General features: G+C 50.9%; 1 protein-coding gene across 1 annotated transcript in view; it reads left to right on the top strand.

The window, feature by feature from the left end:
- Nucleotides 1–875: 875 nt before the first annotated feature.
- GGT6 (gamma-glutamyltransferase 6) overlaps nt 876–25,812 on the top strand; it is a 41,564-nt gene continuing 16,627 nt past the window's right edge. Inside the window, exon 1 of the mRNA XM_069964891.1 lies at nt 876–1,254. Within this exon, the coding sequence (XP_069820992.1) occupies nt 1,166–1,254 (89 nt within the window). The 5' untranslated portion in view covers nt 876–1,165. The remainder of the gene's footprint in view (nt 1,255–25,812) is intronic.

The following is a 25,812-nucleotide window of genomic DNA, read 5'->3' on the forward strand; positions in this document are numbered from 1 at the left end:
TAGCCCCCCATAGTATAGCCCTTCCCCCATGTAGCCCCCCATAGTATAACCCTTCCCCCATGTAGCCCCCCATAGTATAGCCCTTCCCCCATGTAGCCCCCCATAGTATAGCCCTTCTCCCATGTAGCCCCCCATAGTATAGCCCTCCCCCATGTAGCCCCCCATAGTATAGCCCTCCCCCATGTAGCCCCCCCATAGTATAGCCCTTCCCCCATGTAGCCCCCCATAGTATAGCCCTTCCCCCATGTAGCCCCCCATAGTATAACCCTTCCCCCATGTAGCCCCCCCATAGTATAGCCCTTCCCCCATGTAGCCCCCCATAGTATAACCCTTCCCCCATGTAGCCCCCCATAGTATAGCCCTTCTCCCATGTAGCCCCCCATAGTATAACCCTTCCCCCATGTAGCCCCCCATAGTATAGCCCTTCCCCCATGTAGCCCCCCATAGTATAGCCCTTCTCCCATGTAGCCCCCCATAGTATAGCCCTCCCCCATGTAGCCCCCCATAGTATAGCCCTTCCCCCATGTAGCCCCCCATAGTATAGCCCTTCTCCCATGTAGCCCCCCATAGTATAGCCCTTCCCCCATGTAGCCCCCCATAGTATAACCCTTCTCCCATGTAGCCCCCCATAGTATAGCCCTCCCCCATGTAGCCCCCCATAGTATAGCCCTCCCCCATGTAGCCCCCCATAGTATAGCCCTCCCCCATGTAGCCCCCCATAGTATAGCCCTCCCCCATGTAGCCCCCCATAGTATAGCCCTCCCCCATGTAGCCCCCCCCATAGTATAGCCCTTCCCCCATAGTATAGCCCTCCCCCTCCCCGTCTGGCAGCCTGACACACACCGGCCCGGAAGCTCACCACTGCAGCCCCGCGGCGCCGGGACTTCTCTCCTCGGCGGCGGCGGCGGACATGTGACGTCATCACCGCCAAGCGGGAGAGCAGAAGTCCAGGCGGGGTGCCGGTGCAGGTGATGGGGCGGCCGGGCGGGGGGAGGGGATTGCCCCCACTAGATACGGCCCTGCTCTCCGGTCTCCTGTAGACGAGGTTACCGCGGCCGTTGTCAGGGAGATCACTATCACTGCTGGGGGCGTGTCCTGAGCTGACGGGCGTGGTTAGGTGTTACCCGGTTCAGCAGGTGCCGTAGTTACCGGAAGAGCAGCGGGGATGGGCGCTGTGCGGCAGGAGGTACGGTACCAGCGGCTGCAAGAAGCGGAGAACGATGAGCAGGAAGAGGTGACCGTCCACCTGTACAGGTAATACCGGGGACCGGAGACAGGTGAGGGGGGGGGGGGGAGTATATACAGGTGAGGGGGGGGGGGAGGTGTATATACAGGTGAGGGGAGGAGTATATACAGGAGACAGGTGAGGGGAGGAGGAGGTGTATATACAGGTGAGGGGAGGAGTATATACAGGAGACAGGTGAGGGGAGGGGGAGGAGTATATACAGGAGATAGTGGGGGGGGAGGAGGTGTATATACAGGTGAGGGGAGGAGGAGGTGTATATACAGGAGACAGGTGAGGGGAGGGGGAGGAGTATATACAGGAGATAGGTGAGGGGAGGAGTATATACAGGTGAGGGGAGGAGGATGTGTATATACAGGAGACAGGTGAGGGGAGGAGGAGGTGTATATACAGGAGACAGGTAAGGGGGAGGAGATGTATATACAGGAGATAGGTGAGGTGAGGAGGAGGTGTATATACAGGAGATAGGGGGGGGGAGGAGGAGGTGTATATACAGGAGATAGTGGGGGGGGGAGGAGTATATACAGGTGAGGGGAGGAGGATGTGTATATACAGGAGACAGGTGAGGGGAGGAGGAGGTGTATATACAGGAGACAGGTAAGGGGGAGGAGATGTATATACAGGAGATAGGTGAGGTGAGGAGGAGGTGTATATACAGGAGATAGGGGGGGGGAGGAGTATATACAGGTGAGGGGAGGAGGATGTGTATATACAGGAGACAGGTGAGGGGAGGAGGAGGTGTATATACAGGAGACAGGTAAGGGGGAGGAGATGTATATACAGGAGATAGGTGAGGTGAAGAGGAGGTGTATATACAGGAGACAGGTGAGGTGAGGAGGAGGTGTATATACAGGAGACAGGTGAGGTGAGGAGGAGGTGTATATACAGGAGACAGGTGAGGGGAGGGGGAGGAGTATATACAGGGGAGGAGGAGGAGTATATACAGGTGAGGCGAGGAGGAGGTGTATATACAGGAGATAGGTGAGGGGAGGAGGAGGTGTATATACAGGTGAGGGGAGGAGTATATACCGGAGACAGGTGAGGGGAGGAGGAGGTGTATATACAGGAGACAGGTGAGGGGAGGAGGAAGTGTATATACAGGAGACAGGTGAGGGGAGGAGGAGGTGTATATACAGAAGACAGGTGAGGGGGGGAGGTGTATATACAGGAGACAGGTGACGGGAGGGGGAGGTGTATATACAGGAGACAGGTGAGGTGAGGAGGAGGTGTATATACAGGAGACAGGTGAGGGGAGGGGGAGGAGTATATACAGGTGAGGGGAGGAGGAGGAGTATATACAGGTGAGGTGAGGAGGAGGTGTATATACAGGAGATAGGTGAGGGGAGGAGGAGGTGTATATACAGGTGAGGGGAGGAGTATATACCGGAGACAGGTGAGGGGAGGAGGAAGTGTATATACAGGAGACAGGTGAGGGGAGGAGGAGGTGTATATACAGGTGAGGGGAGGAGGAGGAGTATATACAGGTGAGGGTAGGAGGAGGAGTATATACAGGTGAGGGGAGGAGGAGGAGTATATACAGGTGAGGGGAGGGGGAGGAGTATATACAGGAGATAGGTGAGGGGAGGGGGAGGAGTATATACAGGAGATAGGAGGGGGAGGTGTATATACAGGTGAGGGGAGGGGGAGGTGTATATACAGGTGAGGGGAGGGGGAGGTGTATATACAGGTGAGGGGAGGGGGAGGTGTATATACAGGTGAGGGGAGGAGGAGGTGTATATACAGGTGAGGGGGGAGGAGGTGTATATACAGGTGAGGGGAGGAGGAGGAGTATATACAGGTGAGGGGAGGTGTATATACAGGAGATAGGAGGGGGGGAGGTGTATATACAGGAGATAGGAGGGGGGGAGGTGTATATACAGGAGACAGGTGAGGGGAGAAGGAGGTGTATATACAGGAGATAGGGGGGGAGGAGGTGTATATACAGGAGACAGGTGACGGGAGGAGTATATACAGGAGACAGGTGACGGGAGGGGGAGGTGTATATATAGGGGACAGGTGACGGGAGGGGGAGGTGTATATACAGGAGATGGGGGGGAGGGGGAGGTGTATATACAGGAGACAGGTGACGGGAGGAGTATATACAGGAGACAGGTGACGGGAGGGGGAGGTGTATATATAGGGGACAGGTGACGGGAGGGGGAGGTGTATATACAGGAGATGGGGGGGGGGGGGGAGGGGGAGGTGTATATACAGGAGACAGGTGAGGGGGAGGAGGTGTATATACAGGAGATAGTGGGGTGAGGAGGAGGTGTATATACAGGAGATAGGTGAGGAGGAGGTGTATATACAGGAGATAGGTGAGGGGGAGGAGGTGTATATACAGGAGATGGGGGGAGGTGTATATACAGGAGACAGGTGAGGTGAGGAGGAGGTGTATATACAGGAGACAGGTGAGGGGAGGAGGAGGTGTATATACAGGTGAGGGGAGGAGGAGGAGTATATACAGGTGAGGTGAGGAGGAGGTGTATATACAGGAGATAGGTGAGGGGAGGAGGAGGTGTATATACAGGTGAGGGGAGGAGGAGGTGTATATACAGGTGAGGGGAGGAGGAGGTGTATATACAGGTGAGGGGAGGAGGAGGTGTATATACAGGTGAGGGGAGGAGGAGGAGTATATACAGGTGAGGGGAGGAGGAGGAGTATATACAGGTGAGGGGAGGGGGAGGAGTATATACAGGAGATAGGTGAGGGGAGGGGGAGGAGGTGTATATACAGGTGAGGGGAGAAGGAGGAGGAGTATATACCGGAGACAGGTGAGTGGAGGGGGAGGAGTATATACCGGAGACAGGTGAGGGGAGGGGGAGGAGTATATACAGGAGACAGGTGATGGGAAGGGGAGGAGTATATACAGGGGAGGGGAGGAGTATATACAGGAGACAGGTGAGGGGGGGAGGTGTATATACAGGGGAGGGGAGGAGGAGGAGTATATACCGGAGACAGGTGAGGGGAGGAGGAGGTGTATATACAGGAGACAGGTGAGGTGAGGAGGAGGTGTATATACAGGAGATAGGAGGGGGGGGGGAGGTGTATATACAGGAGACAGGTGACGGGAGGAGGTGTATATACAGAAGACAGGTGAGGGGGAGGAGGTGTATATACAGGAGACAGGTGAGGTGAGGAGGAGGTGTATATACAGAAGACAGGTGAGGGGGGGAGGTGTATATACAGGAGACAGGTGAGGGGGGGAGGTGTATATATAGAGGAGACAGGTGAGGAGGTGTATATACAGGAGACAGGTGAGGGGAGGAGGAGGTGTATATACAGGAGACAGGTGAGGGGAGGGGGAGGTGTATATACAGGAGACAGGTGAGGGGAGGGGGAGGTGTATATACGGGAGACAGGTGAGGGGAGGGGGAGGTGTATATACAGGAGACAGGTGACGGGAGGGGGAGGAGTATATACAGGAGACAGGTGACGGGAGGGGGAGGTGTATATACAGGAGACAGGTGAGGGAGAGGAGGAGGTGTATATACAGGAGATAGGGGGGGAGGTGTATATACAGGAGACAGGAGGGAGAGGAGGAGGTGTATATACAGGAGATAGGAGGGGGAGGTGTATATACAGGAGATGGGGGGGAGGTGTATATACAGGAGATAGGAGGGGGTGTATATACAGGAGACAGGTGAGGGGAGGAGGAGTATATGTCGTGGCAGGGAGGTATGGGGTAATTAGGGTAATTATTCTGCCACGCTTCAACTGACTGTCTATGTCTCAATTGTAAAATAGGGAAGTGTCGGCCGTAAGGAAATCACACCAACAACCAGTTTGGTCCAAGTTCCAGATACACTCCTCTTTATTACTTCCTTGATCCATACATTTATAGGGTAGAATATAGGGGTGGTTACAATATAACATTATTACATTCCTCTTTGATCTAATTGGATTACACCAAATCTCTATTAATTTATGCATTTTCTACTGCGTAGCTTAGGCCTTTAGACTCTTGTGGTAGTAACGTTTTCTATCTTCACATATCTTCTGGACGTGACTTCCTCTGTCTTCCTCTGCAAACCACCAGCATACCATTCTTTGTCCAGGACAGGAACCATTAATCTTCCATGTGAAGGCTTTGCCTTGCAGAAGCAGTTACAAGCTACTAGTGTATATATATATATGTCTGAAGCAGTTTGTTAAGAATTATATATTGTAATGAGAATCACGTGTTAGTATACATTGTAGATTTAAATGTTTCTCTTATGAGGGTCATCCCCTGACCCCATACTTGACAGTCCCCCCTAGAAACATTGAAATCACTTAATCACCCATTAGAATAACCTTTCCCTTGTTTTCCCTAAAAACTAGTAGTCTTGAGCCTTTGTAGCTGTCTCATGGTGAGGGATGGGGAGTAGGGGTATTTCACCCAGCTACTGGAGTTTGTGTTCCTAACAAACACCACCTCCTTCCACTGGGACTTAGTCACCATGAGAGTCTACCCTTCCCTTATCTATCCCTAATTAATTTGTAAGTCTAGGTTATTCTTTATCATATAAGTGATTCAAAGGGAACCTGTCAGGCCCTGGGTTGCTCAGTAATAACTCTCATTGGGAGAACCATGATTAATGAGGCCAGTAAAACTACTCCTAGCACCGTGCCCACCTGTGCTAGCCACTTCTGCCATCCGTTCATCCAAGAGAAGTACTGGTCCCATGGGTCTGTTATACCAGCATTCCTCTTTAGCTCTTCAGATATGTTGTCTAGTTTTTTAATGGCTAGGGTTACCTTACCGTTTGGACCAGTATTGTCAGGTATATAGGTGCAACAAACATCCTTGATCATTTTACATACTCCACCATTCTCTGCCAATACCATATCTAGGGCCATTCTGTTCTGGAAAGTCATAATAGATGTGGGGCCTAGTTGGTCTACCAATCCATGTAGGGCATCCCGAGTGTAATTGACAAATCTCTGTTGATTGTAATAAATATAGTTTATCCAATCCACATTCTTGTTTATGGTTATCTGAGGAAAGATTGATTCAAATCCTGCTTTCACCTGGTCCCTAGCTTTGAACTCATCTGGCACCCCCCTTGGGACTCCTATGGCATCTATGTATACGTGTGGGTCAAAGCTTCCCTTTGGGGTCAGATCAATAGTTCTCTTGTGTCTGATGGAAGAGTCAAGGGACCTTGCAATTCTAAAATGAGAGGGAACCTCTTCCATCTTACCATCTTCAAGGGGTATTACATGAAGTGGCATTAGGGCCTTGGCTAGTGCACATTCCCCTGTCCAATTACCTTCAAGTTTTGGCCTTATTTTCATATCCCCACAAATCCAGAACACATCAGCTACTGATTGGACCTGGTTCAAGAGTTGGTCTCTGGTTGCGTTACTGTAACTTCCACAATAGCCTGGTTCAAACTTACCCAGGTTTCTACCCTCCCCTTCGCTCACGAAGCATGTGTAGTTACCAGGGTATATTGTGATTCCCTGACTTCGGGTGGGTGCTTGTGTGATTATGGGATATTTTACTTTCCAAGTCTCACAAATCGGGTTGTTAGTAGTACTGTTGGTGAACAGGCTGAGGAAACACCGTTCTGAAGCTGGGTCTAGGTGTAGGGGAACTGACCCAAGGTGTGGGCGGGCACTAGAGCATACATAACAGTTTGATTGGTTGTATTGTGCTGCAGTGTATTTCATCCATTCTAACCAATAGTTGGTATCACTGTATCCCGTCTCAACTGCATATACATCTTCTACCGTGGGGTCTGAGATAGCTACCATCTCATTATACATTTGCATGTGGGATTTGGCCAAATGTATTATATCTGTTGCTTGTTTCTCCTCTGTTCTCCACTCTGGAGAATCAAACATGTCCTTCAGCTTGATCCCTGCCTTATAACCAGATGCCATTCCCCCATATCCACCTATAACATATGTTCCTGCATCATTAGCACTGGGGTTTTCTACGGTTATAACTAGTTTCACCTTCTTCTTCTTAACACACAGTGGTTTGAGTAAGGTCAGTCTATCGAGTAAGGGTTTCCCATTCTTGTCTTTCCTCTGTAGTATAGCCTCTGGTCTATATCCCCAATCAGTGTCTCCAGTGTTCCATCCCACTGCCCCCCAGGAGTCGCAATGTGGACCCCAATAGTTATCATCAGTAACACACATATACCACACAGTCCCCTCATCGCATGTCATTCCCCTGGGTAGATTAAAATTGACCTTAAAAGTTGCTATATGGGTGTTGGATGAATTATACCAGAGAGTAATGAACTCCTCATCTTGTGTAATGGCTACCTCTGTTGTCCCCCAACCCACCCAGGCAGAACACATTATAAAAAGGATAAAGACGTCTTTCATGGTGATGGACTGGTGGGTGACACCTTCTTGCAGTGAGAGGCGTGTATCCAGGTGGTTTTCCCTTCAAGTTTCACAGAAGTTGGAGACACCAAAAGCACTTGGTATGGGCCTTCAAATCTAGGTTCCAGAGCGTCTCTGACGTGCTTTTTCACAACCACAAAGTCACCTGGTTGGAGGGAGTGAGTGCTCTGGTCAGATTCTGGATCTGGAATAGAGGAGAAAACTGCAGCATGTGTTACTTTCAATTCATTGCACAGGTTTACAACATACTTCACAAGATTATCATTCCCCGCCTTCAACTGTTGTGGGTAATATGCCCCAAGCCTAGCAGGACCCCCAAATAGAATTTCATACGGGGTTAGACCGGTGGGCTGCCTAGGGGTGTTCCTGACAGAGTAGAGGGCAATAGGTAGGATCTCAGGCCATGGGAGGGATAACTCTCTGCTTGCTTTCAGAATTTTATTTTTCAGTGTGGCATTCATTCTTTCTACCTTCCCACTACTTTGAGGGTGATAGGGGGTATGTAAGCCTAAGTCTGCCCCTACCATCTTCCAGATCTCCCTAGTCACATCTGCAATAAAGGCTGGGCCTTGGTCGCTTTCAATAACTTCTGGAACTCCAAACCTACAGACTAGGTCGGTCAAAAGTCTTTTCACAGTAAGTTTGGCTGTCATGTTAACAACTGGGTAGGCCTCCGTCCATCCTGAGAACATGTCCACCACCACTAGGACATACTTGTATCTTCCACTCTTTGGTAGTTCCATGTGGTCAATCTGGATCCTCTGGAAAGGATATAGCGGTTTAGCCAAGTGTTTCTTGGGAGTATGCACTGTCCCCCCTGGATTGCAAGTCTTGCAGATGTCACAACTCTTAGCGTAGGTAGCTGCTGTGATAGAGATTCCAGGTGCCAGGTAAAACTTAGTGATGGTGGAAATCATCTGGTTCTTCCCTCTGTGGGTGACTCCATGGGCCCACTGCACCACTGCTGGGAACAATGCTCTTGGTAGGCAGAGTCTCTTGTCCTTTCTCCAGAATCCATCTTCTTGCATCTTAGCTCCTTGTTTTTCCCACTCCTTCTTTTCTTCTGGACCTATCTGGGACTGGAATTGCTTCAACAGGGTAATTCCTGGATTGGGTATATCTTCTTCTTCTCCAGCTTCATGTTCTTTTTTCCTCCCTGCCCTTGTTAGCACGTGTATAGCAACTTCTGCTTCCTCTCGAACTTCTGGGAGAAGTGCTGCGGCCTTTGCTGCTAGATCTGCTCTGTAGTTGCCCTTGGCTTCTTCTGTCTCTGTTCTTCCATGGGCTTTAACCTTCAGGATGGCTACTTGAGCCGGTAGATGGAGAGCTTCCATCAAAGTCTTCACGGCTCTGTGGTTCTTGATGGGCGTTCCACTAGCTGTCTGGAAACCTCGCAAGGCCCATTTTCAGGCCAAAGTCATGCGCTATTCCATGCGCGTAGGCTGAGTCTGTGTAGATATTGGCAGTCTTCCCTTCCACTAGCTTGCAGGCTTCGGTCAGGGCCCTAAGTTCAGCTTCCTGGGCCGACATGTGGGAAGGAAGGGAGTTTGCCATCACAGTTTCTGATAAGGTGACCACAGCAAATCCTGTATGGAACTGTCCTCTTTCATCCGCGTACCTTGAGCCATCCGTGAAGAGAATATAGTCAGGATTGTCCAGTGGTGAAGTAGAAACATTTGATAGACGTGAAGTCTCATCTTCCATCTGCTGGACACAATCATGTTCTGGATAGTAATCTTCCTCTGTAGGGTAGTCTTCATCCCTGTGAGATGCAGCACTATTGCCTTCAATAGGATCACATTCCCCCCTTGAGAGAGGAAGCAGAGTTGCAGGGTTCAGAATTGTACATCTTTGCAGTGTGACGTTTTCAGGCAAGAGGAGAGAACTTTGCAGGCGTGTCCTGCGCTGCATAGACAAATGAGGTTGTTGGGACAATTTCAGAATGGCTTGTAAATTATGTGGTGCCAAGATAGTAACAGGATGTCCTAAGATGAGATCAGCCGTTTTGTCCAGAAGTGCTTGTGCTGCAAGAACTGCCCTGAGGCAGGTGGGAGCCGCTCTAGCCACTGGGTCCAATCTGCAAGAGTAATATCCAAGCGGCCGTGTTCTTCCACCATGTTTCTGGGCCAATACTCCTGAAGCATGACCATTGTTCTCAGAGATGAAAAGGAAGAATGGTTGAGTATAATCTGGTATCCCCAAGGAAGGGGTTTGTAAAATAAGATTCTTAAGTTCATAGAAACAGTTCATAGCCTCTATGGGAAGACCATGTGAGTCCTTGATGTCAGCAAAGGAGTCATAAAGTGGTTGCATCAAAGCTGAAGCGTTGGGAATCCATTGGCGGCAGTAGGTAATCATTCCAAGAAATGCTTGCAGTTGGGTTAGAGTCTGGGGTGGCTTGATCTCTGCCACTGCCTTCTTGCGGTCTTCCGTAAGGTGTTTGGTTCCACTTGAGATACAATGTCCTAGGAAAACAACTTTTTCACTGCACCACTGCAGTTTTGACTGTGACACCTTGCAGTTAATGGAGGCCAGGTGCTGAAGTAAGCTGATAGAATGATCTTCACAAACAAAGGCGTTTGGGGCACACAAGAGCAGGTCATCAACATACTGAAGGAGAACCACATCCGGGTGTGCCAAGATCCATGGTTGTAAGCATGTCTGCAGTGCTTGAGTGAATTGGTTTGGAGAGTTCTGTGCTCCCTGGGGCATTCTTGTCCAGGTGTTCCCCGCGATAACTGAATGCGAAAAGGTATCTTGAAGATTCCTCCAGAGGAACGCTGAAGAAAGCGTTTGCAAGATCGATTACTGTGAAACAAGCAGCAAAAGGAGGTATTTGGGAGAGGAGAGTGTTGGGGTTCGGAACCACTGGGCTTTCCAGGACAGTAGCAGCATTTACAGCTCTGAGATCTTGAACCAAACGGTATTTTTCAGGTTCACCTTGTGCAGTCCTCTTCTTGACAGGAAATAAGGGTGTATTGGCAGGTGACATGCACGGGATAAGCACGCCGTTCCTCAGGAAGGCGGAAATCTGTCCTTCCAGAGCCTGTTCTTGACCAGCTTTCAAGGGGTATTGAGGTAGGTGGGGTGGTAATGCACCTTCTTTGAGGAAGATACGTACTGGGGTGACAGGAAGTAGGCCAATATCATCAGGGCCTGTAGCCCATAATCCATCCGGGATTAGGGGTAGCACTCTTGGAGGGATATTTTTGTGACAAGGAAGCACTAGGAATGTGTGTATGGCTTGTAGAGCACATATTTCTTCAGTGGTAGGAGTATTTTCGAGGTCTAGATACATTCCAGATGAATCAAATCGGATAGTTGCTCCCATCTTCTGTAAGAGGTCAGCTCCCAGTAAGTTGGTTGGGCATGAAGGAGAAACAAGAAGTCTTGACAGTATACTCTGGTGTCCAACAGGCACTGGATAGGTAAGGCGAGTCTTGGTAGGTTGTCCGTCAACTCCGACACATGAGATATAGTCAGGAGAGAGGGTGACACCTGGTGGGATATCCGAGGTTCTTAAGACTGATCTGGCTGCACCCGTGTCCACTAGAAAAGGGATTTCATGACCATTTACTGGAAGTTTTACTGTTAAAACAGGGCCAGATTGATAAGAAAGGTCTTTGTCCGCCAGGTTAGTGAAAACAGTAGACACAGGCTTGCCAAGTTCCTATGCATCAGGGTAAAACCAGTCCTGAGGAGGAGGAGGAAATGATTGCTGATCAAGTTGGTCGTGCTGTTGAGATCTCTGTGGTTGACGACCCTGGCTTGAGGGTCGATTATATCTTTGTTGGCGGTCATGCGGGGTCATATTCTGTGGTCCCATGCTCAAATTGGAGAATCCTCGGGTTGGTGGGTAACCTTGCTGGGTTTGAAGATTCTGTCCTAAAAAGAGACGGCATTGCTTCCTAATATGGCCTAGTTTGCCACAAAAATAGCAAGCAGGTTTAGGCTTTTGGGGCCTATTGTTGTTGTTGGGCATCTGTTGGTGTCTGCCAGGGAAAGGACTTCCTGGATAGAGTTGAGCTGGCTGATTATACATAATCTCATCCACTCTTGAGGCATTGTTAGCACGAGGGTTTTGTGTTTGTTGGAAAACAGCCACATTATTATCAGTCAGTCTTTGAGGCGCATGATTAATCTGTTGCTTCTCAATAGCTTTCGAAATGAGCAAGACTTGGCTGTGGGGTAGTTCTATATATTCAGGGCGAGTTTCCACCAATTTTCTCTTAATGGGGTCAAGAAGGCCTTTGACAAAAGATTCCACAAAAAGGGTGCGCTGGTGTTTTATCTTCATATCAAATCCCTGGTCTTGGAAGAGTGCCAACATTCTAGCATAGTACTTTTCCACCGTCTCAGTGGGTTCCTGAGATGTGTCGGCCACACTGACAGAGGAGTCAGCCAGTCTATCTTTGGCCCATTTCTGAAGTCTTCGGCAAAACTCTTCACCCGAGGGATAGCTGAGGGTATCTACCGTCCCATCCTCCAATAATGCTGACCTGATAATAGGCCAAAAGGAGTCTCCTGCCTTGATACCAGTAATATTAGCTAGATCCTGCCAGTTAGCGGAGTAGGTTTTCTGCACTTCATTGAGCCTACGGTAAAAAGGCATTGGTTGTTTCTCAGGATCAGGCAACTGGCTCAGTAGATTATTGGTTTCAGCAGGGTTGAAAGGAACATACTTAGGCTTCTCTTGATTAGTCAAAACATGTTGAACTGGGGAAAATGGTGTTGGTGGTGGTGTATTGGCAATTGGTGGTGGTGGTGGTGGAAGCGGTAAGGAGTCAAATGAAATCAATGGTGGAGGAGGAGGAGGTGGCGGTTCCACACCTGGAAGGAGGTCATTACTAAATGGATTATGTCTCGATAGGGGTATCATCTCGGTTGAGTTTTCCTGCGTAGTGGAGAGAGAATAATCTGTACACATGTACTGCCAAGTTTCTGCAAGTAAGTCAGCTATGTATGAGTCTTGAACTACGATCTTGATAAGCCGTACTGTGTGGATGGGGCCAAAGTCTCGCATTGCAGATAATATTGTCTCACAACAAGGCTTCTCTGGAAACCCAAATAGTCCAGCACAGATAAGTGGCAATGAGAGTGAGGTTAATTCTTTAACTTTGACATTCTGGAGTACATTGTGTACTGTCTGTCTCAGTAAGCGGGCAGCTTCTTCATGAACATAATCTCTGTATATGGGGCCTGCTGCATGTAGAATGACCCTACATTTCAGGTTGTAACCTGGAGTTGCCACTACTGCTGTCACTGGTAGGTGAGCACCCTGTCGGTATGCCAGGATGTCATCACAGTCTAACTGTATCTCCTTACCACCGTGCTTCACTATCTGTCTAGCCACGCCTCCATTGTGCTTAAGGGCAGCGTTAGCTGGATTCACTAAAGCCTCTGTATCCTGATGTACCACATCACCTACGCCTATGACCAAGGTGGTCGAGAGATCCCATATCTTGGTAGTAAATACCGGAGTAAAAGGTATTGGGTTAAACGTCACTCTATTATGTCCCTCAGACCTTCTAGTGGTAGTGTGGCGTGGGGTTATCGGATGATATGAGTCAACTGATACTCGTTCATCCTCGAAACCAAAACCTGGGGAAGGCAGTTGTCTAGTTCTAAGTGACCCACGTTCAACTGTCCCGGGGGCAGATTCCCCCTTCTCCATCACTCGGGTATGGAGGTTCCTGCTTAAGTTTGATAGGGGTCTTAGGTATAGGAAGGGTGGGTAAATTGAATTGCTGACATGCAGTTGCAAGTAGTTCACCAAACTCATGAGACTGTGGACTGAATGGGGTGTTCGATGCTTGCTGTGGAGATAAGATCATAATGGGAGCGGCACCTGGGGTGGGTACATAGTATGCTCCAGAGGCAGTCAATAAGGGATATAGATTAAGAGCGCTGCTGTCCGGAAGGGTGGGTTTGGGTATAGCAATATGGCTGCCGGAAGTAGGCTGTTCCCCTTGGGTGGATGGGGAGGAGCTGGGAGTCCCAATATGGCCGTCCGCACGTACAGCAGTGTCACTAGGTGGGGCAGACTGGGCGGTTCTACATTCAGGGGCTGGATTTGGGCGTCCCCTCCCACAACTACTGCAATATTCAGCAGAGGGTGGATTCTGCTGATGGCAATGTGGACACTCCCAGCATCGTGGTCCACCGTCGCCATCATGGGATGTGTCACCCCCCCTATAGTACATATATGCAGTCACTTCCTCTTTTGCATTGACATATTCCACCTCTACATAATTATCTTTTGCAATTGAACATGCGGTGCGATGCCATGCCTGGGCAGACAAAAGCAAGTCATTATCCTCCAAGGTCCCTCTGTTCTCCCTAAGGGCCTTGTCCCACAGCGTAGCCTGCAGCCTCCCCTTTTTAGGCATCTGACAGACATCCATTAGTTTTTTCATATTAGCCACATGTTTCTTTCCTTCTCTTTTGGTTACCAGCTCGACTGGGCTTTCATAGGTATTATCGGGAGGCTTCGATGCAAACAAGGATCGCAAGCTTTCCATCGCGTTGCGAGTTTTTTTAGGACTCAGAGATCACGGGTGTTCCTACTCTACACTAATACCTAGTTCGTGCAAATCAAGCACGCGACCGTAAACCCAGCAAGTGAAACACTTATTTAAAATATCTGACAAAAACTAATCCTTCACGATATGGTCATTGGAGGCCCCCTGGAGGGGAATATAAATGTACAACAAGCTACAGAAACAAGTGTTTCCTGTCTGTTTGACTTCAGCGGAAAATAGGGAAGTGAAAGTCAAACTTGAGGAAGTGTCTGGAAAGAACAGAACAGCTAACCGCAGCTGCTAGACTACTACTAAACTACTACTCCTATCATACGTTCTTTATGTTACATGCAGCCACAGTGTCAGCGCTCAGAAAGAAACAGGGGGAAAAAAGGAAGTAGAAGTTTCACTTGCATTAAACTTTAACTGACAAATATTAACATACGGCCGCTCAAAATCAGAACTGGTCTTGCCCAGCACCACAGCCAAGGCTAATTCATTGACTTGAAACGGACAGGTTCTCTCACAAACCCCAAAATATCTAACAGATTCTCTTTCAAACCCCAAATTGTATCAGGTTCTCTGCCAAACCTCAAAATTGTAACAGGTTCTCTGCCAAACCTCAAATTCTGTCACAGGTTCTCTGCCAAACCTCAAAATTATCTCTATATCGACACCAGTTCTGACAAGTTAAACCACCACGTGTCTCAGAGCCCCAGTAAGATACCCATAGACAGTTAGTTGGTTACGACAAGCTGTACGTACACAATGATACACGTACATTTACGGGTTCTCTGGACGGCACAGCGGGAGGAACACCTCGTCGCTAAGGTCACCACGGGGATCGAACAGGTTACCCACAGACTCACACAGGACCGCCTGACACAACAGGTAAGCTACAGATTTATAAAATCAGCAGACTTACCGTTGTGGTGGAGTTGATCAGGCTCGTTCAGTCGGTCCGGGATCGTCTAGCAGACAGCCGGGTGTCGGTCCCACGGGGTAGGCCCCCCCTGCAGGTGCCGGCCTATTGTTCGGGCGCCAGTGTCGTGGCAGGGAGGTATGGGGTAATTAGGGTAATTATTCTGCCACGCTTCAACTGACTGTCTATGTCTCAATTGTAAAATAGGGAAGTGTCGGCCGTAAGGAAATCACACCAACAACCAGTTTGGTCCAAGTTCCAGATACACTCCTCTTTATTACTTCCTTGATCCATACATTTATAGGGTAGAATATAGGGGTGGTTACAATATAACATTATTACATTCCTCTTTGATCTAATTGGATTACACCAAATCTCTATTAATTTATGCATTTTCTACTGCGTAGCTTAGGCCTTTAGACTCTTGTGGTAGTAACGTTTTCTATCTTCACATATCTTCTGGACGTGACTTCCTCTATCTTCCTCTGCAAACCACCAGCATACCATTCTTTGTCCAGGACAGGAACCATTAATCTTCCATGTGAAGGCTTTGCCTTGCAGAAGCAGTTACAAGCTACTAGTGTATATATATATATGTCTGAAGCAGTTTGTTAAGAATTATATATTGTAATGAGAATCACGTGTTAGTATACATTGTAGATTTAAATGTTTCTCTTATGAGGGTCATCCCCTGACCCCATACTTGACATATATATAGAGGAGACAGGTGAGGAGGAGGAGGAGTATATACAGGTGAGGGGAGGGGGAGGTGTATATACAGGAGACAGGTGAGGGGAAGGAGTATATACAGGAGACAGGTGAGGGGAGAATGAGTATATATACAGGAGACAGGTGAGGGGAGGAGGAGGTGTATATACAGGAGATAGGAGGGGGGGGAGATGTATATACAGGAGACAGGTGAGGGGAGGAGTATATACAGGTGACGGGAGGGGGAGGTGTATATACCGGAGACAGGTGAGGGGAGGAGGAGGTGTATATACAGGAGACAGGTGAGGGGAGGAGGAGGTGTATATACAGGAGATAGGGGGGGAGGAGGTGTATATACAGGAGATAGGAGGGGGGGGGAGGTGTATATAACAGGAGATAGGTGAGGGAGAGGAGGAGTATATACAGGTGAGGGGAGGGGGAGGTGTATATACAGGAGACAGGTGAGGGGAAGGAGTATATACAGGAGACAGGTGAGGGGAGAAGGAGTATATATAGAGGAGACAGTTGAGGGGGAGGTGTATATACAGGAGATAGGAGGGGGAGGTGTATATACAGGAGACAGGTGAGGGGAGGAGGAGGTGTATATACAGGAGATAGGGGGGGGGAGGTGTATATACAGGAGACAGGTGAGGGGAGGAGGAGGTGTATATACAGGAGATAGGAGGGGGGAGGTGTATATATAGGGGACAGGTGAGGTGAGGAGGTGTATATACAGGAGATAGGAGGGGGGAGGAGGTGTATATACAGGAGACAGGTGAGGGGAGGGGGAGGAGTATATACAGGTGACGGGAGGGGGAGGTGTATATACCGGAGACAGGTGAGGTGAGGAGGTGTATATACCGGAGACAGTTGAGGTGAGGAGGAGTATATACAGGAGACGGGGGGGGGGGGGGAGGTGTATATACAGGTGAGGGGAGGAGGAGGAGTATATACAGGAGACAGTTGACGGGAGGGGGAGGAGTATATATAGGGGACAGGTGAGGGGGAGGAGGAGGTGTATATACAGGAGACAGGTGAGGGGAGGGGGAGGAGTATATACAGGAGATAGGGGGGGGGAGGTGTATATACCGGAGACAGGTGAGGGGAGGAGGAGGTGTATATACCGGAGACAGGTGAGGGGAGGAGGAGGTGTATATACCGGAGACAGGTGAGGGGAGGAGGAGGTGTATATACAGGAGATAGGGGGGGAGGAGGTGTATATACAGGAGATAGGGGGGGGGGAGGTGTATATACAGGAGATAGGGGGGGGAGGTGTATATACAGGAGACAGGTGAGGGGAGGAGGAGGTGTATATACAGGAGATAGGGGGGGAGGAGGTGTATATACAGGAGATAGGGGGGGGGAGGTGTATATACAGGAGACAGGTGAGTGGAGGAGGAGGAGTATATACAGGAGACAGGTGAGGGGAGGGGGAAGTGTATATATAGGGGACAGTTGAGGGGGAGGAGAAGGTGTATATACCGGAGACAGGTGAGGTGAGGAGGTGTATATACAGGTGACGGGGGGGGGGGGGGTGTATATACAGGTGAGGGGAGGAGGAGGAGTATATACAGGAGACAGTTGACGGGAGGGGGAGGAGTATATATAGGGGACAGGTGAGGGGGAGGAGGAGGTGTATATACAGGAGACAGGTGAGGGGAGGGGGAGGAGTATATACAGGTGACGGGAGGGGGAGGTGTATATACCGGAGACAGGTGAGGGGAGGAGGAGGTGTATATACCGGAGACAGGTGAGGGGAGGAGGAGGTGTATATACAGGAGACAGGTGAGGGGAGGAGGAGGTGTATATACAGGAGATAGGGGGGGGAGGTGTATATACAGGAGACAGGTGAGGGGAGGAGGAGGTGTATATACAGGAGATAGGGGGGGAGGAGGTGTATTTACAGGAGATAGGGGGGGGGGAGGTGTATATACAGGAGACAGGTGAGGGGAGGAGGTGTATATACAGGAGACAGGTGAGGGGAAGGGGAGGAGTATATACAGGGGAGGGGAGGAGTATATACAGGAGACAGGTGAGGGGGGGAGGTGTATATACAGGTGACGGGAGGTGGAGGAGTATATACCGGAGACAGTTGAGGTGAGGAGGAGTATATACAGGAGACGGGGGGGGGGGGGGAGGTGTATATACAGGTGAGGGGAGGAGGAGGAGTATATAGAGGAGACAGTTGACGGGAGGGGGAGGAGTATATATAGGTGACAGGTGAGGGGGAGGAGGAGGAGTATATACATGAGACAGGGGGGGGGGAGGTGTATATACAGGAGACAGGGGGGGGGAGGTGTATATACAGGAGACAGGTGAGGGGAGGGGGAGGAGTATATACAGGTGACGGGAGGGGGAGGTGTATATACAGGAGACAGGGGGGGGAGGTGTATATACAAGAGACAGGTGAGGGGGAGGAGGAGGTGTATATACAGGAGATAGGGGGGGGAGGTGTATATACAGGAGACAGGTGACGGGAGGGGGAGGTGTATATACAGGAGACAGGTGAGGGGAGGAGGAGGTGTATATACAGGAGACAGGGGGGGGAGGTGTATATACAAGAGACAGGTGAGGGGGAGGAGGAGGTGTATATACAGGAGATAGGGGGGGGAGGTGTATATACAGGAGACAGGTGAGGGGGAGGAGGAGGTGTATATACAGGAGACAAGGGGGGGAGGTGTATATACAGGAGACAGGTGAGGGGGAGGAGGAGGTGTATATACAGGAGATAGGGGGGGAGGTGTATATACAGGAGACAGGTGACGTGAGGAGGAGGAGTATATACAGGAGATAGGAGGGGGGAGGTGTATATACCGGAGACAGGTGAGGTGAGGAGGAGGTGTATATACAAGTGAGGGGAGGAGGAGGAGTATATACAGGAGACAGGTGAGGGGAGGGGGAGGAGTATATACAGGAGATGGGGGGGGGAGAGGAGGTGTATATACAGGTGAGGAGAGGGGGAGGAGTATATACAGGTGAGGGGAGGAGGAGGAGTATATACAGGAGACAGGTGAGGGGAGGGGGAGGAGTATATACAGGAGACAGGTGAGGGGAAGGGGAGGAGTATATACAGGTGAGGGGAGGAGGAGGAGTATATACCGGAGACAGGTGAGTTGAGGAGGAGGTGTATATACAGGTGAGGGGAGGAGGAGGAGTATATACAGGAGACAGGTGACGGGTGCGGGAGGAGTATATACAGGAGATAGGGGGGGGAGGTGTATATATAGAGGACAGGTGAGGGGGAGGAGGAGGTGTATATACAGGACATAGGAGGGGGGAGGTGTATATACAGGAGACAGGTGACGGGAGCGGGAGGAGTATATACAGGAGATAGGGGGGGGAGGTGTATATATAGGGGACAGGTGAAGGGGAGGAGGAGGTGTATATACAGGAGACAGGTGAGGGGAGGGGGAGTAGTATATACAGGAGATAGGGGGGGGAGGTGTATATATAGGGGACAGGTGAAGGGGAGGAGGAGGTGTATATACAGGAGACAGGTGGCGGGAGGGGGAGTAGTATATACAGGAGATAGGGGGGGGAGGTGTATATATAGGGGACAGGTGAAGGGGAGGAGGAGGTGTATATACCGGAGACAGGTGAGGTGAGGAGGTGTATATATAGGGGACAGGTGAGGGAAATGGGAGGAGTATATACTGGGGAGGGGAGGGGGAGGAGTATATACAGGTGAGGGGAGGGGGAGGTGTATATACAGGAGACAGGTGAGGGGAAGGAGTATATACAGGTGACGGGAGGGGGAGTATATATAGAGGAGACAGGTGAGGGGAGGGGGAGGAGTATATACCGGAGACAGGTGAGGTGAGGAGGAGGTGTATATACAGGTGAAGGGAGGAGGAGGAGTATATACAGGAGATAGTGGGGGAGGAGGTGTATATACAGGAGACAGGTGAGGGGAGGAGGAGGTGTATATACAGGAGATAGGAGGGGGGGGAGGTGTATATACAGGAGATGGGGGGGAGGTGTATATACAGGAGATAGGAGGGGGGGAGGTGTATATACAGGAGATAGGGGGGGAGGAGGTGTATATACAGGAGATAGGGGGGGGGGAGGTGTATATACAGGAGATAAGGGGGGGAGGTGTATATACAGGAGATAGGAGGGGGGGGAGGTGTATATACAGGAGATAGGGGGGGGAGGTGTATATACAGGAGATAGGAGGGGGGGAGGTGTATATACAGGAGATAGGAGGGGGGGGAGGTGTATATACAGGAGATAAGGGAGGGAGGTGTATATACAGGAGACAGGTGACGGGAGGGGGAGGAGTATATACAGGAGATAGGGGGGGTGTATATATAGGGGACAGGTGAGGGGGAGGAAGAGGTGTATATACAGGTGAGGGGGAGGAAGAGGTGTATATACAGGAGACAGGTGAGGGGAGGGGGAGGAGGTGTATATACAGGAGAGGGGAGGAGGAGGAGTATATACAGGAGACAGGTGAGGGGAAGGAGTATATACAGGTGACGGGAGGGGGAGTATATATAGAGGAGACAGGTGAGGGGAGGGGGAGGAGTATATACAGGTGAGGGGAGGGGACGGAGTATATACAGGAGACAGGTGAGGGGAGGAGGAGGAGTATATACAGGTGAGGTGAGGGGAAGGAGTATATACAGGAGACAGGTGAGGGGAGGGGGGGGAGTATATACAGGTGAGGGGAAGGAGTATATACAGGAGACAGGTGACGGGAGGGGGAGGAGTATATACAGGAGATAGGGGGGAGGGAGGAGGTGTATATACAGGAGACCGGTGAGGGGAGGGGGAGGTGTATATACCGGAGACAGGTGAGGGGAGGAGTATATACAGGAGACAGGTGAGGGGAGGAGGAGGTGTATATACAGGAGATAGGGGGGAGGTGTATATACAGGAGATAGGGGGGGGGGAGGTGTATATATAGGGGACAGGTGAGGGGGAGGAGGAGGTGTATATACAGGAGATAGGGGGGGGTGTATATACGGGAGACAGGTGAGGGGGAGGAGGAGGTGTATATACAGGAGATAGGGGGGGAGGTGTATATACAGGAGACAGGTGACGGGAGGGGGAGGAGTATATACAGGAGACAGGTGAGGGGAGGGGGAGGAGTATATACAGGAGATAGGGGGAGGGAAGGTGTATATATAGGGGACAGGTGAAGGGGAGGAGGAGGTGTATATACAGGTGACGGGAGGGGGAGGTGTATATACCGGAGACAGGTGACGGGAGGGGGAGGAGTATATACAGGAGATAGGGGGAGGGAAGGTGTATATATAGGGGACAGGTGAAGGGGAGGAGGAGGTGTATATACAGGAGATAGGAGGGGGGGGAGGTGTATATACAGGAGATGGGGGGGAGGTGTATATACAGGAGACAGGTGAGGGAAAGGGGAGGAGTATATACAGGAGATAGGAGGGGGAGGAGTATATACAGGTGAGGGGAGGGGGAGGTGTATATACAGGAGACAGGTGAGGGGAAGGAGTATATACAGGTGACGGGAGGGGGAGTATATATAGAGGAGACAGGTGAGGGGAGGGGGAGGAGTATATACAGGTGAGGGGAGGAGGAGGAGTATATACCGGAGACAGGTGAGGTGAGGAGGAGGTGTATATACAGGTGAAGGGTATAAACCCACACACCGTATAAGCAGCAAATACGCAGCAAACACGCAGCAAATACGCAGCAAACACGCAGCAAATGCGCAGCAAAAACGCAGCAGATTATATCTAAATAACTGAACACAGCATCAAATCTGTACCAACAAATCTGCTGCGTATTTGCTGCGTATTTGTTGCGTATCTGCTGTGTATACGGTGTGTGGGTTTTTACCCGAAGGGAGGAGGAGGAGTATATACAGGAGACAGGTGAGGGGAGGGGGAGGAGTATATACAGGAGACAGGTAAGGGGACGGGGAGGAGTATATACAGGAGATAGGGGAGGGGGAGGAGGAGGAGTATATACAGGAGATAGGGGAGGGGGAGGAGGAGGAGTATATACAGGAGATAGGGGAGGGGGAGGAGGAGGAGTATATACAGGAGACAGGTTGGGGGGAGGAGGAGGTGTATATACAGGAGATATTGGGGGGAGGTGTATATACAGGAGACAGGTGAGGGGGAGGAGGAGGTGTATATACAGGAGATAGGAGGGGGGGGGAGGTGTATATACAGGAGATGGGGGGGAGGTGTATATACAGGAGATAGGAGGGGGGGAGGTGTATATACAGGAGACAGGTGAGGGGGAGGAGGAGGTGTATATACAGGAGATAGGAGGGGGGGGAGGTGTATATACAGGAGATGGGGGGGAGGTGTATATACATGAGACAGGTGACGGGAGGGGGAGGAGTATATACAGGAGATAGGGGGGGTGTATATATAGGGGACAGGTGAGGGGGAGTATATACAGGTGAGGGGAGGAGGAGGAGTATATACAGGAGACAGGTGAGGGGAGGGGGAGGAGTATATACAGGAGACAGGTGAGGGGAAGGAGTATATACAGGAGACAGGTGACGGGAGGGGGAGTATATATAGAGGAGACAGGTGAGGGGAGGGGGAGGAGTATATACAGGTGAGGGGAGGGGAAGAAGTATATACAGGAGACAGGTGAGGGGAGGGGGAGGAGTATATACAGGAGACAGGTGAGGGGAAGGGGAGGAGTATATACAGGAGACAGGTAAGGGGACGGGGAGGAGTATATACAGGAGACAGGTGAGGGGAGGAGGAGGTGTATATACAGGAGATAGGGGGGGGAGGAGGAGGTGTATATACAGGAGATAGGGGGGGGGGAGGGATATATATAGGGGACAGGTGAGGGGGAGGAGGAGGTGTATATACAGGAGATAATAGGGGGGAGGTGTATATACAGGAGATAGGGGGGGGTGTATATACAGGAGACAGGTGAGGGAAAGGGGAGGAGTATATACAGGAGATAGGGGGGGGTGTATATACAGGAGACAGGTGAGGGGGAAGTGTATATACAGGAGACAGGTGAGGGGAGGAGGAGGAGTATATACAGGAGATAGGTGAGGGGAGGAGGAGGTGTATATACAGGAGACAGGTGAGGGGAGGAGGAGGGGTATATACAGGAGATAGTGGGGGAGGAGGTGTATATACAGGAGACAGGTGAGGGGAGGAGGAGGTGTATATACAGGAGATAGGGGGGGGAGGAGGAGGTGTATATACAGGAGATAGGGGGGGGGAGGGATATATATAGGGGACAGGTGAGGGGGAGGAGGAGGTGTATATACAGGAGATAATAGGGGGGAGGTGTATATACAGGAGATAGGGGGGGGTGTATATACAGGAGACAGGTGAGGGGGAGGGGGAGGTGTATATACAGGAGATAATAGGGGGGAGGTGTATATACAGGAGACAGGTGAGGGGAGGGGAAGGAGTATATACAGGAGATAGGGGAGGGAGGTGTATATATAGGGGACAGGTGAGGGGAGGGGGAGGAGTATATACAGGAGACAGGTGAGGGGGAGGAGGAGTATATACAGGAGACAGGTGACGGGAGGGGGAGGAGTATATACAGGAGATAGGGGGGGAGGTGTATATATAGGGGACAGGTGAGGGGGAGGAGGAGGTGTATATACAGGAGATGGGGGGGAGGGGGAGGTGTATATACAGGTGAGGAGGAGGTGTATACAGGTGAGGTGAGGAGGAGGTGTATATACAGGAGACAGGTGAGGGGAGGGGGAGGAGTATATACAGGAGACAGGTGAGGGGAAGGGGAGGAGTATATACAGGGGAGGGGAGGAGTATATACAGGGGAGGGGGAGGGGAGGGGGAGGAGTATATACAGGGGAGGGGAGGGGAGGGGGAGGTGTATATACAGGAGACAGGTGACGGGAGGGGGAGGAGTATATACAGGAGATGGGGGGGGGGGTGTATATATAGGGGACAGGTGAGGGGGAGGAGGAGGTGTATATACAGGTGAGGGGAGGAGGAGGAGTATATACAGGAGACAGGTGAGGGGAGGGGGAGGAGTATATATAGGGGACAGGTGAGGAGAAGGAGTATATACAGGAAACAGGTGAGGGGAGGGGGAGGAGTATATACAGGTGAGGGGAGGGGAAGGAGTATATACAGGAGACAGGTGAGGGGAAGGAGGAGGTGTATATACAGGAGACAGGTGAGGGGAGGGGGAGGAGTATATACAGGAGACAGGTGAGGGGAAGGAGGAGGTGTATATACCGGAGACAGGTGAGGTGAGGAGGAGTTGTATATACAGGAGATAGGGGGGGGGAGGTGTATATACTGGAGAAAGGGGGGGGAGGTGTATATACAGGAGACAGGTGAGGGGAGGGGGAGGTGTATATACAGGAGACAGGTGAGGGGAGGGGGAGGAGTATATACAGGAGACAGGTGAGGGGAAGGGGAGGAGTATATACAGGGGAGGAGGAGGAGTATATACAGGAGACAGGTGAGGGGAAGGGGAGGAGTATATACAGGGGAGGGGAGGAGGAGGTGTATATACAGGAGACAGGTGAGGGGAAGGAGTATATACAGGAGACAGGTGACGGGAGGGGGAGGTGTATATACAGGGGAGGGGAGGAGGAGGTGTATATACAGGGGAGGGGAAGGAGTATATACAGGTGAGGGGAGGGGGAGGTGTATATACAGGAGACAGGTGAGGGGAAGGAGTATATACAGGAGACAGGTGATGGGAGGGGGAGGTGTATATACAGGTGAGGGGAAGGAGTATATACAGGTGATGGGAGGGGGAGGAGTATATACAGGTGAGGGGAGGGGGAGGAGTATATACAGGAGACAGGTGAGGGGAGGGGGAGGAGTATATACAGGTGAGGGGAGGGGGAGGAGTATATACAGGAGACAGGTGACGGGAGGGGGAGGAGTATATACAGGGGAGGGGAGGGGGAGGAGTATATACAGGTGATGGGAGGGGGAGGTGTATATACAGGAGACAGGTGAGGGGAAGGGGAGGAGTATATACAGGGGAGGGGAGGGGGAGGAGTATTTACAGGTGACGGGAGGGGGAGGAGTATATACAGGAGACAGGTGAGGGGAAGGGGAGGAGTATATACAGGGGAGGGGAGGGGGAGGAGTATATACAGGTGAGGGGAGGGGGAGGTGTATATACAGGAGACAGGTAAGGGGAAGGAGTATATACAGGAGACAGGTGAGGGGAAGGAGGAGTTGTATATACAGGTGAGGGGAGGAGGAGTATATACAGGAGACAGGTAAGGGGAAGGAGTATATACCGGAGACAGGTGAGGTGAGGAGGAGTTGTATATACAGGTGAGGGGAGGAGGAGTATATACAGGAGACAGGTGAGGGGAAGGGGAGGAGTATATACAGGGGAGGGGAGGAGTATATACAGGGGAGGGGAGGGGGAGGAGTATATACAGGTGAGGGGAGGGGGAGGTGTATATACAGGAGACAGGTGAGGGGAAGGAGTATATACAGGAGACAGGTGACGGGAGGGGGAGTATATATAGAGGAGACAGGTGAGGGGAGAGGGAGGAGTATATACAGGTGAGGGGAGGGGGAGGAGTATATACAGGAGACAGGTGACGGGAGGGGGGGAGTATATACAGGTGAGGGGAAGGAGTATATACAGGTGATGGGAGGGGGAGGTGTATATACAGGAGACAGGTGAGGGGGAGTATATACAGGAGATAGGGGGAGGAGGTGTATATACAGGAGATAGGGGGAGGAGGTGTATATACAGGAGATAGGTGAGGGGAGGGGGAGGTGTATATACAGGAGACAGGTGAGGGGACGGGGAGGAGGAGTATATACAGGAGACAGGTGAGGGGGAGGAGGTGTATATACAGGAGACGGGTGAGGGGAGGGGGAGGAGGAGTATATACAGGAGACAGGTGAGGGGGAGGAGGTGTATATACAGGTGACGGGAGGGGGAGGTGTATATACAGGAGACAGGTGAGGGGAGGGGGAGGAGGAGGTGTATATACAGGAGATGGGGGGGAGGTGTATATACAGGAGAGGGGGGGAGGTGTATATACAGAAGACAGGGGAGGGGGAGGAGGAGTATATACAGGAGATAGGGGGGGAGGAGGAGGAGTATATACAGGAGATAGGGGGGGGGGGGAGGTGGTGTATATACAG

This window comes from Dendropsophus ebraccatus, chromosome 3 (assembly GCF_027789765.1).
Source record: "Dendropsophus ebraccatus isolate aDenEbr1 chromosome 3, aDenEbr1.pat, whole genome shotgun sequence".
Lineage (NCBI taxonomy): Eukaryota > Metazoa > Chordata > Amphibia > Anura > Hylidae > Dendropsophus > Dendropsophus ebraccatus.